At 46.9% G+C, this 13446-nt stretch overlaps 2 protein-coding genes across 3 annotated transcripts; both read right to left on the bottom strand.

The window, feature by feature from the left end:
• On the bottom strand, window positions 1762-2863 carry LOC8057035 (Bowman-Birk type trypsin inhibitor). 2 transcript variants are annotated; one of them, XM_021456383.1, is made up of 2 exons: window positions 2554-2863; window positions 1762-2374 (listed from the first exon to the last, which is right to left on the bottom strand). In XM_021456383.1, exons 1-2 carry the CDS (start codon window positions 2660-2662, stop codon window positions 2025-2027), a joined length of 459 nt encoding a protein of 152 aa, XP_021312058.1. In that variant the 5' UTR covers window positions 2663-2863; the 3' UTR covers window positions 1762-2024. The 2 variants fall into 2 exon arrangements, with proteins under 2 accessions (XP_021312058.1, XP_021312065.1); XM_021456390.1 differs by having other exon boundaries at window positions 1762-2337; window positions 2554-2859.
• Window positions 9438-11970, bottom strand: LOC8055690 (protein NRT1/ PTR FAMILY 5.6). Its single transcript, XM_002463572.2, has 3 exons — window positions 11697-11970; window positions 10860-11604; window positions 9438-10579 (listed from the first exon to the last, which is right to left on the bottom strand). Exons 1-3 carry the CDS (start codon window positions 11935-11937, stop codon window positions 9715-9717), a joined length of 1851 nt encoding a protein of 616 aa, XP_002463617.1. The 5' UTR covers window positions 11938-11970; the 3' UTR covers window positions 9438-9714.

Below are 13446 nucleotides of genomic sequence, written 5' to 3'. Positions count from 1 at the left end.
ACAACGGGGCAGGGGGCGCTCTTCTTATAGCGGGAGCTCGCGGCGCGTCTGCCTTCCACTGGCGAGGTGGTGCTAAACGAGAAGACGAATATGGGAGTAGGGAGAGGAGTGCCCGTCTCCGCTCTGCTGCCGAATCGTCCTCTCCTCCTGGGCTGAGGTTGTTTGGGCCGATTTCCTTGCGGGCCATTGCTTCCGTGAGACTTTTTCCTCTTGTGTTAGCACGTGCGGGGCCGTCCTTCTCATGTGGTCCATGAGGCCACTGAAGTGAGCGTATTCAACCGTGCATGGCGTTTCTTTTAGCTAGACCAGATCATCAGCTCATCACAGGGGGCCAACGATTTGTCTTAGGGCCTGTTTAGATTGAAGATGAAAATTTTTGGAGTGTCACATCGGATATGTCGGAAGGATGTCGGGAGGGGTTTTTAGAAACTAATAAAAAAACAAATTACATAACTCGTCAGGAAACTGCAAGACGAATCTATTAAGTATAATTAATATGTCATTAGCACATGTGGGTTACTGTAGCACTTAAGCCTAATCATGGACTAACTAGGCTTAAAAGATTCGTCTCGCGATTTTCAACCAAACTGTGTAATTAGTTTATTTTTTCATCTACATTTAATGTTTCATACATGTGTCCAAAGATTCGATGGGATGGATGAAAATTTTTTGGGTGGAGAACTAAACAGGGCCTTAGTAGTTACTAATACAGATCAGCCAAAGAAACACGACGCACTTGCCGCGGGATGTATTATGATGAAGGGTACTGAGACTATTATATTCCTCTAAATCAAATGACTATATAAAACTGTGAGGAATAGATACTACTAAAATATACTCACTCCATTCCAAATTGTAAGTCGTTTGACTTTTTTAATATCAAGTTTGACCACTCGTCTTATTCAAAATTTTATACAAAATATTATTTTTTTTTGTTATGTATTGGTTTATTAATAAAAATTCTTCAAGAATGACTTAAAATTTGACTATATTTGCACAAATTTTTTGAATAAAACGAGTGGTCAAACTTGGAGTAAAAAAAGTCAAACGACTTACAATTTAGGATGGAGGGAGTATTGCTTTGGCCGTGATTGTTTTCACTTAAAATCGGAAAAAAAGACAAGAATCCCAGCAAAAATCTGTATTACAAACTCGAATTAGCAAAATCAAGAATCGTAATAACTATTATCCGGTGATTATAAACATAAACGAACAGGATCTACAGTAGACAAAAGCCCACCGGCTTGTCGATTTTTGCCATCAATCCGTGGTCACCAATAAAACCAAAGCCAAAGCCTCTTCAGCGACCACGAAGGCTTCTTGTTGGGATGGGATATTCCTTCCCGCAGGTTCCATGAGCCTTGCTGCCTGCCTCTGCAACTTGACACGGCGTACAATTGCCGCATATCCGCGTGAGAAATGCGCATCTGGCTCGTGAAACTGACCCAGAACCAGAAGGGTGAGTGCGCCCTGCGCCGCGTTTTCAATACGCTCGCGCGGAGTCGCTTGCTGGAGCCTCTCCACATCCACTCCACTTTCAGGATCAGAGAGAGCAACTCTTTTTTTTTTTTTTTGAGGTGCAGAGCAACCTTCCTGTTTCGGTGGATGAGCCTGGCTCACAGCCTCGTCCTCGACCTGCCGCCGGAGACCGGATTTGCGTCCAGGTCCATCATCATCTACAGTCATGAACAGGCACGAGCGTCTGTGCTCTGCTCCCAAAATATCCACCAAGGCATGTTTTCGAAAAAATCCAGACGAACGATCCCTGACGAAAGCTCATACTAAACGGCAAGAAAAGCCAGTGTCTTTTCTCCAATCTCGGTGATTCACCGTGCTCATCTCCTCACAGACAACAAGAGTCAACCATACACATACACAGAAAAAAAAAAAGGACACCACTGCAGCGTCCAAGATTACAGATTCTTCATCTCTATGTAGTTTTTACACACACAAAAATCCTAATCCACAGCTGGCCTTGAGACACAGGATCCGGCGGCGGGTGGGCGGTGGGAGCGGTTGGTGGGTCAAAGAGCAAAGCAGAAATCAGTCGTCAGCACGGCCGGGCGGGCGGTCAGTGCGCGGCGGCGGGCGCGGTGCAGCGGCGCTGGCAGAAGTTGGGGACGCGGTCCATGCACTGGTACACCGGCGGGTCGGCGCTGAGACTGGACTTGACGCAGTCCCTGCACGCCGGGTGGCACCCGCGGGGCACCGCGTCCAGGCACTGGCACCGCCGCGGCTCCGACTTGGTGCACCCGCCGCAGCTGTCGCAGCACGGCCACGCTCGCGCCGCCGCCTTGCCCCGGCTCGCAAGCTCCCCTCCTCCTCCTCCTCCCTGCCCTGAAACCAGAGATCGATTCGGAACGCGTGAGCCAGACTGAACAACAAGGAAAACAAAAAAGAACAAATTTTAGAGCTTTCCTGCCGAAACCGGGGGGGGGGGGGGGGGGGGGGGGGGGGAGGACCCAAAAAAATCTTGGATTCATTCACTGGTCGGAAAACCTCAAAAGAGGGGACTTTTTTTGGCAAGAGCAGAGAAGGAATCGGGGCGCCTACCTCTGCTTTGAACCTGGGAGTGGTGGTGGTGGTGGTGGTGCCTGTTGCTGGATTGCGCGAGCACGGCGAGAAGGGCGAATGTCAGGAAGAACAGCGCTTGGGTTCTCATGTCTGATTGCTTCTCCTTATCTCTGCGAGAATTGGTACCAACTGGGGAGCCTCCTCTCTTCTCTTCTCTTCTCCTCTCCTCTTCTGTTCCGGTTGTTCTTGGTGGTTGGACTGGAGTTGCTTGTCTATCTGTACGCGGCTAATAGAAGCCTTCTTTATAAAACCGTCCCGTTCCCGTCCGGACAAGGGCCCAACGCGCCCCTGGTCGCCCACTGATAAGCGAGCAAGTGGTGGCAGATAAAGAGGCAACTTTTGGAGAAGAAACCCTGAACTACGATTGAATTAAGAAATGCTACTTTACACTGTTACAGATGTTTAAATTTTAATTTGAGTTAGCTGATCTATCCCATGAGATGATGCCAAGGAGTCACTTACGTTTTATGTTATAGATGTTTAAATTTGAATTTGAGTTAGGCCCCTTTGGTTACTGCTGCTAAACTTTACTCCCTCCGTCCCTTTTTAATTGTCGCTTGCGTTTCCCGAAAAATAACTGCCGGCAATTATATATTAAAAAATATTAATATTTATAATACATAATTAATATCATTAGAAAGATATTTGAATCTAGTTTTTTAACAAATTTATTTGGAGATACAAATGATGCACGTATTTTCTACAAAATCGAGTCAAACTTGTAGCACGCACACCAACAGCGACAATTAAAAAGGGACAGAGGGAGTAGTCACTATCACATCTGATGTTTGGACACATGCATCAAATATTAAATATAGATTATTTATGAAACTAAAAATATAATTAGAGACTAATTAGCGAGACTATTTTTAAAGTCTAATTAGTTTATGATTAGACACCAATTGCTATAGTAACACATATGCTAATGATAGATTAATTAGGTTTAATAAATTTGTCTCACGAAGTACTGACAGAATTTGTTTTTCTATTAGTATTTGCATACCCCATAGACCACCCCATATAACATCTGATGTGACACATATTAAATTTTAGTCCCAACCACCGAACACCCCCTTAGTTGATCTATCTCATGATGAGGCCAAAGAGTAACTTATGTTTTATCTCAAACTAAGGTCGGTTGATTCTAATGAAAGGCAAGCTACTCACAAAAAGAGTCCTTAGTAGTAGTAGCTATGGTGGCCAAAAAGAAAATCAAATGTCGCCACAGCCAAAGGGGGGAAAAAGACAACCGAGCATAGTCTATATTTCTTATCCGCCCTCGTTCTCCTCTCTCATGGTGTTTTTCTCTCCCGTTTTTTGTTTAGCACTTGATTGTCCCTCTAGCAATGTTGCAATCACAAGTCATAATAAAATATGTGACCACCGAATGTTGCGCTGCTAAACTAGTGACTAGTGACATGTGGCTATTACTCTTGGCCCGTCTTTATTAATCATCACCAATACAACTATCTCATCTTTTGGCATACAAGTAAAGATGAAATAAGATGAGTGTATGTATGTATTGTGTTTTGTGGAAAAGGAGTAAAATTGCCTGTCTTGCACCTAGTCTGGCGAATGTTCACCCTAATAGGGCAACAAAACCATAAAACTCTTTAGACCCAGGCCTCACTCCCTCAGTTTTGATTTGAAGATAAAAGGAGGTGCTCCTATGTGAGGATAACAAAATTCATAACTCGAGGGGGTAGGCGCAAAAGAGCCACAAAGATAGGGTGACCGGTGACACTTGATAAGTCCGAGTGTCGTGGCTGTTCACATGCGGAAATGAGTCACCACCCAAGATAAGATCGAGCGAAATATTATAATATACTCAATCCATTCCAAATTGTAAGTCGTTTGACTTTTTTAATATCAAGTTTGACCACTCGTCTTATTCAAAGTTTTATACAAAATATTACTTTTTTTGTTGTGTATTGGTTTATTAATAAAAGTTCTTCAAGAATGACTTAAATTTGACTATATTTGCACAAATTTTTTGAATAAGACGAGTTGGTCAAATTTGGGATAAAAAAAGTCAAACGACTTACAATTTGAGATGGAGAGAGTACAATATAATATATAGTAAAGTGCCACTTTCATGGGCCCGCGCCGACCTGGGCCATCCTCCATCCACGTTTGCTGTAGTGCCAATGCCAGCCGATCCGGATCTCCTGCACCGGCGGCCACCCAACAGAACCTCCCATCAACCATCAAGCAGAAATTTACAAAATTGTGTGAGTCGCCTGAAATCTCTGTTATGTTCAGGTGATGGTTGTGGAGTCGTTTTTATCTGCTTGTGAATAGAATACAATGTATAATAACAGGTTTCCACCGATGGATGTTAATCTAATCAGTGACGAAGCTATAGCAAATTAGAGGAAGATGCGATGGAATTTTGGACCTAATCACTATTTTTATAATTTTTAGGGCTGCATTTACACCCCCTAATTAACATATGGCGAATTATGTTGCATTAGTTGGAGTGCATCAGGTAACTTTGGTTGTATTGTATCTGATATTACTCTTGCATGCAGTTCCCTCTCCCCCCATGCATGATCGTGGCTCTCCACACCAAATCTTCCTCAACGTTGACATTGGCCTAACCCACAACCCTCCTCTTCTTCTCTGCATTTCTCATGTATGTATGCAACACTTTCGATATATTTTGTAGTGGGATCATCCTATTTCTAGTTGACTCTGGACTAAATGCAAAAGCGAGATGGATATCCAGTTATCCACATGAGACCATCTTGTCCCGATGAACCAAGCACTATATCTCTCAATCTCAAAATTTATCGGCACAGTTGTTCGGATGTGGGAGTGATGTATGTGTGTGTTTATAGGGGTGAAGAGCTTGTTTGACACAACTCTAACTATATTGAATATGTAGTTTATGGACTAATAAGAGTTGTTTAAATATTTTTATTTAATCTAAAGTATAAATGTAACGAGTCATGTAAGTGCACTAACATGTCTTTACAACTCTAAATCTAGATTTTTGTACTGGTAAGCAGCTCCAGGAAAATCTATAAGTTATATAGAAATTTGTACCGGTATATAAGCATAAGCAACTCTACAAAATCTTTTCAAGAGCCAGTCAGTGCAGAGTGCTATGCCAAACAGGGTGGACTTGTGCATGCAAGCGTGAGAGCGTGCGTCCATGCAAATGCAACATCTACCGAGCTGCACGCGCAGAAGATCGGGGGACGGGACCGCGGCGACGAGGAAATGTTTGTGGAACCAAAGAGGGGAATGGACTGGTTAGAGAGAGAGAGAGAGAGAGAGAGAGAGAGAGAGAGAGAGAGAGGATTGGACGGCCACGTACTCCCGCTGTCCCGCATTCCAATTTCCATTTCCTTTCCAGCAACACGGCCAGGCGCTCTCTCCTTCGTCCTTTCTTTCCTCCACTCTCGCGCGACGCTAATGGGTAAACCAATATCGCTTCGCTTTTACAGTACCTTTTTGTATTTAACTGAAATCAACACGCAGGACACGACGCTTACAAATACTGTATTTGACTTGGCGTTAAGAATGGAGGCAAGAAAAGGGTGCTCCGGTACGCACGATCGTCGTTCCCTTTACCAACTTTTGCCCACCGCTTGGCATTATATTGGCAGCTGTGCAATGTTTAAGAAACAAACACCCCCCCGGCGCGCGGCATGTGCATGTGGACCACGTTTCAGCTAGGTTAGTTCGTCGCCTCGCCTCAATCAGTTTGTTAAATTTAAACCACTTGTGGTTACGCGGGAACATATTAATTATATTCTTATAGTACATCTATTTTATATCATAAGTTACTATATTCTTTTAATAGTTTTAGTTAAACTTGAGATAAACAAATAACAGCAAAACTTAGCTATAGAACGTTGTTAGCAATTTAGCTGGTTTCCGGATATGTACAGTAGGCTAGCTATTTTCAGTTTCCATTCATTCATTTAGCGCTTCAGACATTCACTGAGTACTTTTAGTTAGCAGATAGAGTTTCAGACATTCAGTAACCTCATTGCTAGAGTTTTAGACATGGATTGGTTTCCCACAAGCTCTAGCAGATAGAGTTTCAAACATTCAAGCTAAGTTGCTCATTCTGAAACTCTAACATTCTGCGCCTAAGTTGCTTTTAATGAGTAGGCTAGCTAACATTCAAAGATACAGATAGAGTTTCAGACATTCAGTTAGCTAGCCTACTCTAAAATTCTGGAACTTTAGCAATTTAGTTTCAGACATTCAGTTAGCGTTTCCATGCTAGAGTTTTAGACATTCAGATAGAGTACTGAACTTTCTTGGGATGAAACCAAAGCTACAAAACAAAATAGCAGCAAAACTTAGCTACATAATGTTAGGCCTTGTTTAGTTGGCAAAAATTTTCAAGATTCTCCATCACATCGAATCTTTGGTCGCATGCATGGAGCTTTAAATATAGACGAAAATAAAAACTAATTGCACAGTTTACCTGTAATTTGTGAGATGAATTTTTTGAGTCTAGTTACTCCATGATTGGACAATATTTGTCAAATAAAAACGAAAGTGCTACAGTAGCCAAAAATCCAAATTTTTACAGGCCAGGTATTTTTCAGTTTCCATTCAGTTAGCGTTTCAGACATTCAAATAGTGTCTTCCAGAGATCATAACCATTTTTTCTTCTCATGCACTGCCAATTAGATGAGAGATCACAAAGACGTACTACTATCTCCAAATTGCACACAGTTTTCAGTTGAACAGACACACTTTAACTCTGACAATTCTTTAGTGATGACAGAACAATTTTAGAACGTTTTGCTGATGAATTCATGATTTCAACGGACTACAAACTTGACTAAAAATATATAGGAGGCTTAAAAAAATGCAACATTAGAACAACATAAGTCCATTTTATCTAAAGATGTAGTAGTTTATAGCGGTTTTATATGAAAGCAAGCAATGATCCCGAGAGGATAATGCTATTTTCTTTTCTGTTTCTGATATTTTGAGTTTATCACAAACGATGACAATCTCAATTGAAAAATGTGACACTCAGCTAATGTGGACTAAATTTCGCCCAAAGTAATTACCAAAAGCTAATTAGTAATTACAGCAGAATTGCCACGCAGCTTTGTCACCATTGCATACGGCCTTAATAAAATGCTAGAGAAACAAAATGTGCAATTAAAAGCTAATTAGTAATCACTACAAGAGAACGGCCCTATATTTTATATACCTGGCCAATTTCTCTAGTATTTGCTATTTTGCTTCCTTGAACGGTCTTCAACTAGTTATATTTGGGCTAATAAGTTCAATTTAGTCAAGGTTGGCTAGCTAGTTGACTAACAACTAGTTAAAATACTTATCTAAAAAATTAGCCCAACTATTAACCATTTTGTTTGGATACATTAAAGTTAATTTTGGCTATTTTTCATCTAGCTAGTGATTAGCCTTTGTATCTAAACAAGTCCTTAGTAGTATAGTATCGACGAACAGACTAGGTTGCCCAACCACCCAAACTAGGCACTAGCAAGTGGCGGGCACGACACTAGCAGGTGGTCATCGTGGCATTGCGCCACCGCGGCCCCTTTGCCTCTGCGAGCGCGCCTACATATGGATCCGCCCCTTGCCCTACATATTGTTCCCCCCGTGGCCGTGGATCACTAAATCCGCGTAACTGTCACCCATCGTCTCCGCTGGCGCTAGGGCTACGAACATAGCATGACATGAGTCTTAAGCAGGCACGAAGCCAGCGGTGGGGCTAGGGGGGCTCCAGCCCCCCCTACCGCTGCTGGCCTAGTGAAATTTCTAGTGTTTTTCTTCTAATTTTAGACATAAATTTATAAAGTAGGGTGGGCTGAGAACTTTATTTTTTAGATATATTTTGTGAATTTCATTATTGGTCTATATTTTTAATCTAAGACTACTTTAAACTAATATATTTTTTTATTACGAGGGATAATAGTAGAGCTAAGTCGATGTAGAATTTTTGTTCAGCCCCCCCTAAATTTTTTTCTGGCTTCGTCCCTGGTCTTAAGGAGGATGAGAGTCAGGAGTTGCTCTTGCGCAGTTGCTGCACTAGGCTCACAAAGAAGATGCCTCGAGCCCACAATGCATGAGCCTTACTAGGTGTGGAGAAAAGAAGAAGTAGACCCATAGCCCAACCCAAAGCTAGTGAGTCATCTTCTAGCTTCAGACGAGAATTTAGCCCCTCCCTCCAAGAGTTCAGATCTTCTTTCCTAACGCATCCATGGTGATAACTCTTTGGGGTGTAGGATGGGGATCTCGACATGTAGTATGGCATGGGCAGGTTCTGCACCCTTAGGCATAGGGTTAGGGATGAGCTCGAACAAGACAACAGGGTCTTCAAGAGTGGCCAAACAACGAGCGTGTTGCTCGACGCCTTGCTTCTGTCGGGTGTTGGACGCGTTGCTCGAAGCCTTATGTTCACTCACCGCTGGATCGACAGGAGTAGGGGGTTGAGGGGGCTCTTTGGGATTAGTGGTAGGGGGCTTGAGCCCTCTCCCGCCCCTTGCCCTTAGACAGAGGCTTCTTGTTTGGGTAAGAAAACTAGATCATTTTTTTTTTTCACGAAAGAATTAAGCTCGCTTGCCGTTAACTAGTTAGAGTTTCTAACTAGTTTTACTCCGCCTAACTAATCGTTCCAACCTAACAACTTGTCGGTCTATGTCCTCCGGTTTCTTTTCTTCTTAGCCCATTATCAGTTTCTCCCTCCAAGGCCCAAAGGCCCAAGTTCCCACCACCCGTGCCATTTTTTTTTTGAGATTCGTGCCAAATTTTCTTTCCTGAGGGAATGGAACGCCGTCATAGCCTACGGTGTCCCGCCGTTCCGCCGTCGCCCGAGTCGGAGACGAGTGCCGACGCGCATGTACATTTTGCCATTCTTCTTTACAACAAAGGAGTAATTACTTATTAAGCTCATGCATGTGATAAATCGGTGCTACAACGAACCAGATAGCAGACACATCAGCACTTGTACACGTACATTCCACGGACGCACTAGAGCAACAACACGATCGACGCGACTACTACAAGCTAGTCGTACTTCTTACCGAGTTATAATTACTTAGCCGCTAATAACAATAACACGATGATCCTGCAGCTAGCTATACTACTAGTGGCATGTGCATGCATGGTTGGTTCCATGACCACACCGTACCGTACCTACGCGGCGCACTCGACGTCGCCGGCGGCGGCGGCGGACTTGTCGTCTCCAACCCTGCCGGCCCTGACGGTCTGCTTGTACGAGCACTTGGTGGCGACGACCGCATAGAATGCCAGGTTGACGGCGCCGATGCACGCCAGCAGCCAGTAGAAGAGGTCCAGCCTGCTGTGATTGAGGTCCTTGGCGAACCAGCTGGCGCGCCCCCCGCGGGAGCTGGCGCGGTCCGCCGCCGTGATCACCAGGCTGCTGAGGAAGCTGCCGGCGCCGATGACGCTGAGGTAGAGGCCAATGCCCAGGCTGCGCATGCCGTCGGGGACCTGCTCGTAGAAGTACTCCTGCAGGCCCACCAGCGCGAACCCGTCGGCCACGCCCATCAGCGCGAACTGCGGCACCAGCCACAGCACCGACGGCGGCTGTGCGGCGGCCTCTGCCGATGACAGCAGGCGCCGGCGCTCCACCGCCGCCGCCACGCCCATCCCCGCGATGGCGAACGCCATGCCGATGCCCACGCGCCGAAGGATGCTGATCCCGCGCTCGCCTCCCGTGGCGCGACGCAGGTACGGCACCAGCGCCTTGTCGTAGGCCGCCACCGTGGCGATCATGGCGATCGCCGACAGCGCGAAGATGGACGCCGGCGGGAGCTCGAAGTGCGGGCCCAGGTGGCGGTCCATCACGCTTCCCTGCTTGATGAAGAAGGTGGACACCTGCGCCACCGCCATGCCGAACGGCAGCGTGCACACCCAGATGGGCACCATCGCCAGCACCAGCTTCGTCTCCTCCACCTGCGTCACCGTCGCCAGCCGCCACGGCCCGAAAGCCTCCTCGCCGGCGCCGGGCTCCACTATGGCCGCCCTGTCGAGGAACCTGCAGCACGTACCATACGTCACGTTCAACTCAACCACCGCTACGTACTGTTCCTTTTATTTGCTTTTCGGAGATCTCTTCCAGATTTGCATTGTTGGCCCAGGAGCAGCAAAAATGGATGAACTCGGATCGCAATCACGAGGCACTAGCCACTGTTGCGTCAATTTTTGGGAGCCATTGCATTTCGCGATCGCTTTTTCTGTAGCCGATCGATCGATCGATGGTGGAATGAAAATTAAAGACCGGGGAAATGGGAATTGAAAGCGACGCCAGTTGTTACCTCAGCTGGTAGGTGTGGCAAAGCAGCCTCTTCTTGCCACTCTGCGGCGTCCTGACCTCGTACAGCTCGGCGGCGTCGGCCGGGAGCGGGAGCCGCCTCTTCCGGAACGCGGCGACGAGGACCTGGAGCAGCGGCGTGAGCGGGCTGCCCTTGGGCACCCTGTAGCGGTAGGACCGGCGTCCGGCGAGGAAGACGGCGAGCGAGGCGGCCATGACGGCGGCGAGCACGACGGTGGCGGCGCCCCAGCCGACGCGTTCCTGCGCGTAGACGATGGCGGTGACGCCGAGCAGGACGCCCGAGCAGAGCGCGCAGTTCCACCAGTTGAAGAAGGACATCTTCTGCACCCGCTCCGCCGCGTGGGCCTCGTCGAACTGGTCCGCGCCGAAGCTCTCCAGCGCCGGCTTGTGGCCGCCCGTGCCCACGGACACCAGGTAGATGCCCACGAAGAAGAGCGCCTCGTGCAGGCGCGGCGAGCGGTCGGGCTTCAGCCCCGGCGCCAGCTGCGCCGTCGCCAGGACCGTCAGACCCATCAGGTAGACGGCGGTGGAGACGACGACGGTGGAGAACCTGCCGAGGTAGCCGTCGGCGAGGAAGCCGCCGAGCAAGGGCATGAGCGTGGTGACGCTCATCCAGTAGTTGGCATTCTTGGCCGCCACCTTCATCTCCTCTTGCAGCACCTTGGTGAGGTATATCATCAGGCTCGTGGCTATGCCGAAGTAGCTCAACCTCTCGCTGAACTCAATCACTGCGGCATGTTAAAAAAAAAGACCATGTTAGAAAAAAAAATTACACGATAACTGATCGGTGGCTGCAACTCAATTTAACTAAACTACTCACAGATGATGAACATCGCGGCTTTCCACGACCCCGTGGTGGCGCGGGAGGGAGACCTCCCGCGGTGATCCACGGAGGAGTCGTCCACCCAGACCTCATGGTCCTCGACCCCAACCTCGAAGCTCTTCTTCTCCATCCTAGCAACCAAACACTCCGACAAAAGACGGTGAGGTCTTGCTCCCTTTGCTAGTGAAGAAGAGGACGGGTTTGTTTGAGCTAGTAGCTGAGTACCAGCATTGTTCATGCTCTTGGACTGACTGAGGCTGAGAAGAGCTGGGTGTGGTCAGCTCTTTATATAAGATAAGGGTGGCAGGGGAATGGGAAAAGAGGGGGAAGAAAAGGCAGGCGCCGCTAGCGCGAGCACTCACAGTGGTCTCTCGCTGTTGACTGTTGAGGACCGGAGAGAGATGTGCACGAATCGAATCGAGCAAAGGAGGGAGGTGCCTGAGCCTGACGGTATGTATTTTTTTCCCTTCTTTTTTTTGGGGGGAGAAAAATTAAAAGGCGAATCCGTGGAGGGAATTTGTTAATGTGGCAATTGTTGAGTAAAGAGGCAGCACTAATGGAGATCGCAGGTAGGCTGGCTGGCTGGCTGGCTGAGAGCCAAAAGCTCAAAAGCTACAAGGACTAGGGTGTGGTCTGGTACCACGTCGAATCAACAAGAGCACTGCACAGGCCATACTGCAAAAACAAAAGCCAAAAGGGGTGCTGCGTTTTGTATTATTTGCCGAAGATCGGTTGCAGGAAATCTATCCATACATACAAAAATGTGTAGTAGTATCTGCGAATTCATATGATGCTACGCCGCCGTGCGTAGTAGTAAATCTCCTGCTTTCGTGGGCGAGTTCTTCTGTTCACCACGAAGCACACTAGCTAGACGTGCAGTCATCTTGAACTGAATCGAAGAAGATATATTTATACGTGTCGCAGATCGACGGTGCGGTGCAATTGTGTAATACGTAAACGTATGCATTCAAAGGCCCTCCAGATGGAAACTGTATAGCTGACACTCCCAGATCGGTTTTCTGGCGCCCGAACCGGATGAAGTCAGAGATGCAGACGCCACGCCGGTTCAGAAGCAACGCGCGCGCCCAGAAAGCGGCCTCCGATCCATCGGGCAGCAGCAGCCTGAGGTCGCAGCCGTGATGCGGCGCAACCCGGAATTCCGGATCAGGCAGCAGGCGGCGACGGGCGCATGCGTTTGCATCTCTTGCCAGTTTTTCAGCTGTTTGTTTCCCACGTCTGGGGCGTATGAGTTTGAGGGGCAAAAGCTTTTATGTTTGGTTGGTTGAGATGAGAGCCTTTCAAGGCTGATGGTTTCACTTCCTGGTTCCAGGCACCTGAGATGATGAGTGCATGTGACAGTTGAGCATGCCTACTCCCTCCATCCTGCACTAGAGTGCATTCTGATGTTTGAGAGATGTTTCTCTAAATATAATGTATTCAAAGAACAAGAAGATACTCCCCCGTCTCCAAATACTGCTATTTCTAGCAGATTTCAGACATATTAGTGTGGCAAACAAAAGACCATTCTACCCTCAGTTAATTTGGGTTCCACCATTTAATCATGCACGCTAAGCCATGGTTCTCTAGTTCCAACGAGTTGCATTTAATGCCAACTAAACAGGCTCAAACAATTGCCATGCGCTAAAGTACTACTCCCTAGAAAAAATTAAATGAGCTGGTGGACTACAGAAGTTCTGAGGAGAAATTAAATGGGCTGGTGGATTAAGTATGCTAGTAGAAATAGTAG

The sequence above is a fragment of the Sorghum bicolor genome, chromosome 1, assembly GCF_000003195.3.
Source record: "Sorghum bicolor cultivar BTx623 chromosome 1, Sorghum_bicolor_NCBIv3, whole genome shotgun sequence".
NCBI classification, from domain to species: Eukaryota; Viridiplantae; Streptophyta; class Magnoliopsida; order Poales; family Poaceae; genus Sorghum; species Sorghum bicolor.
The sequence above is the reverse complement of the archived record's forward strand: the minus strand, read 5'-3'. Positions and strand labels throughout refer to the sequence as shown.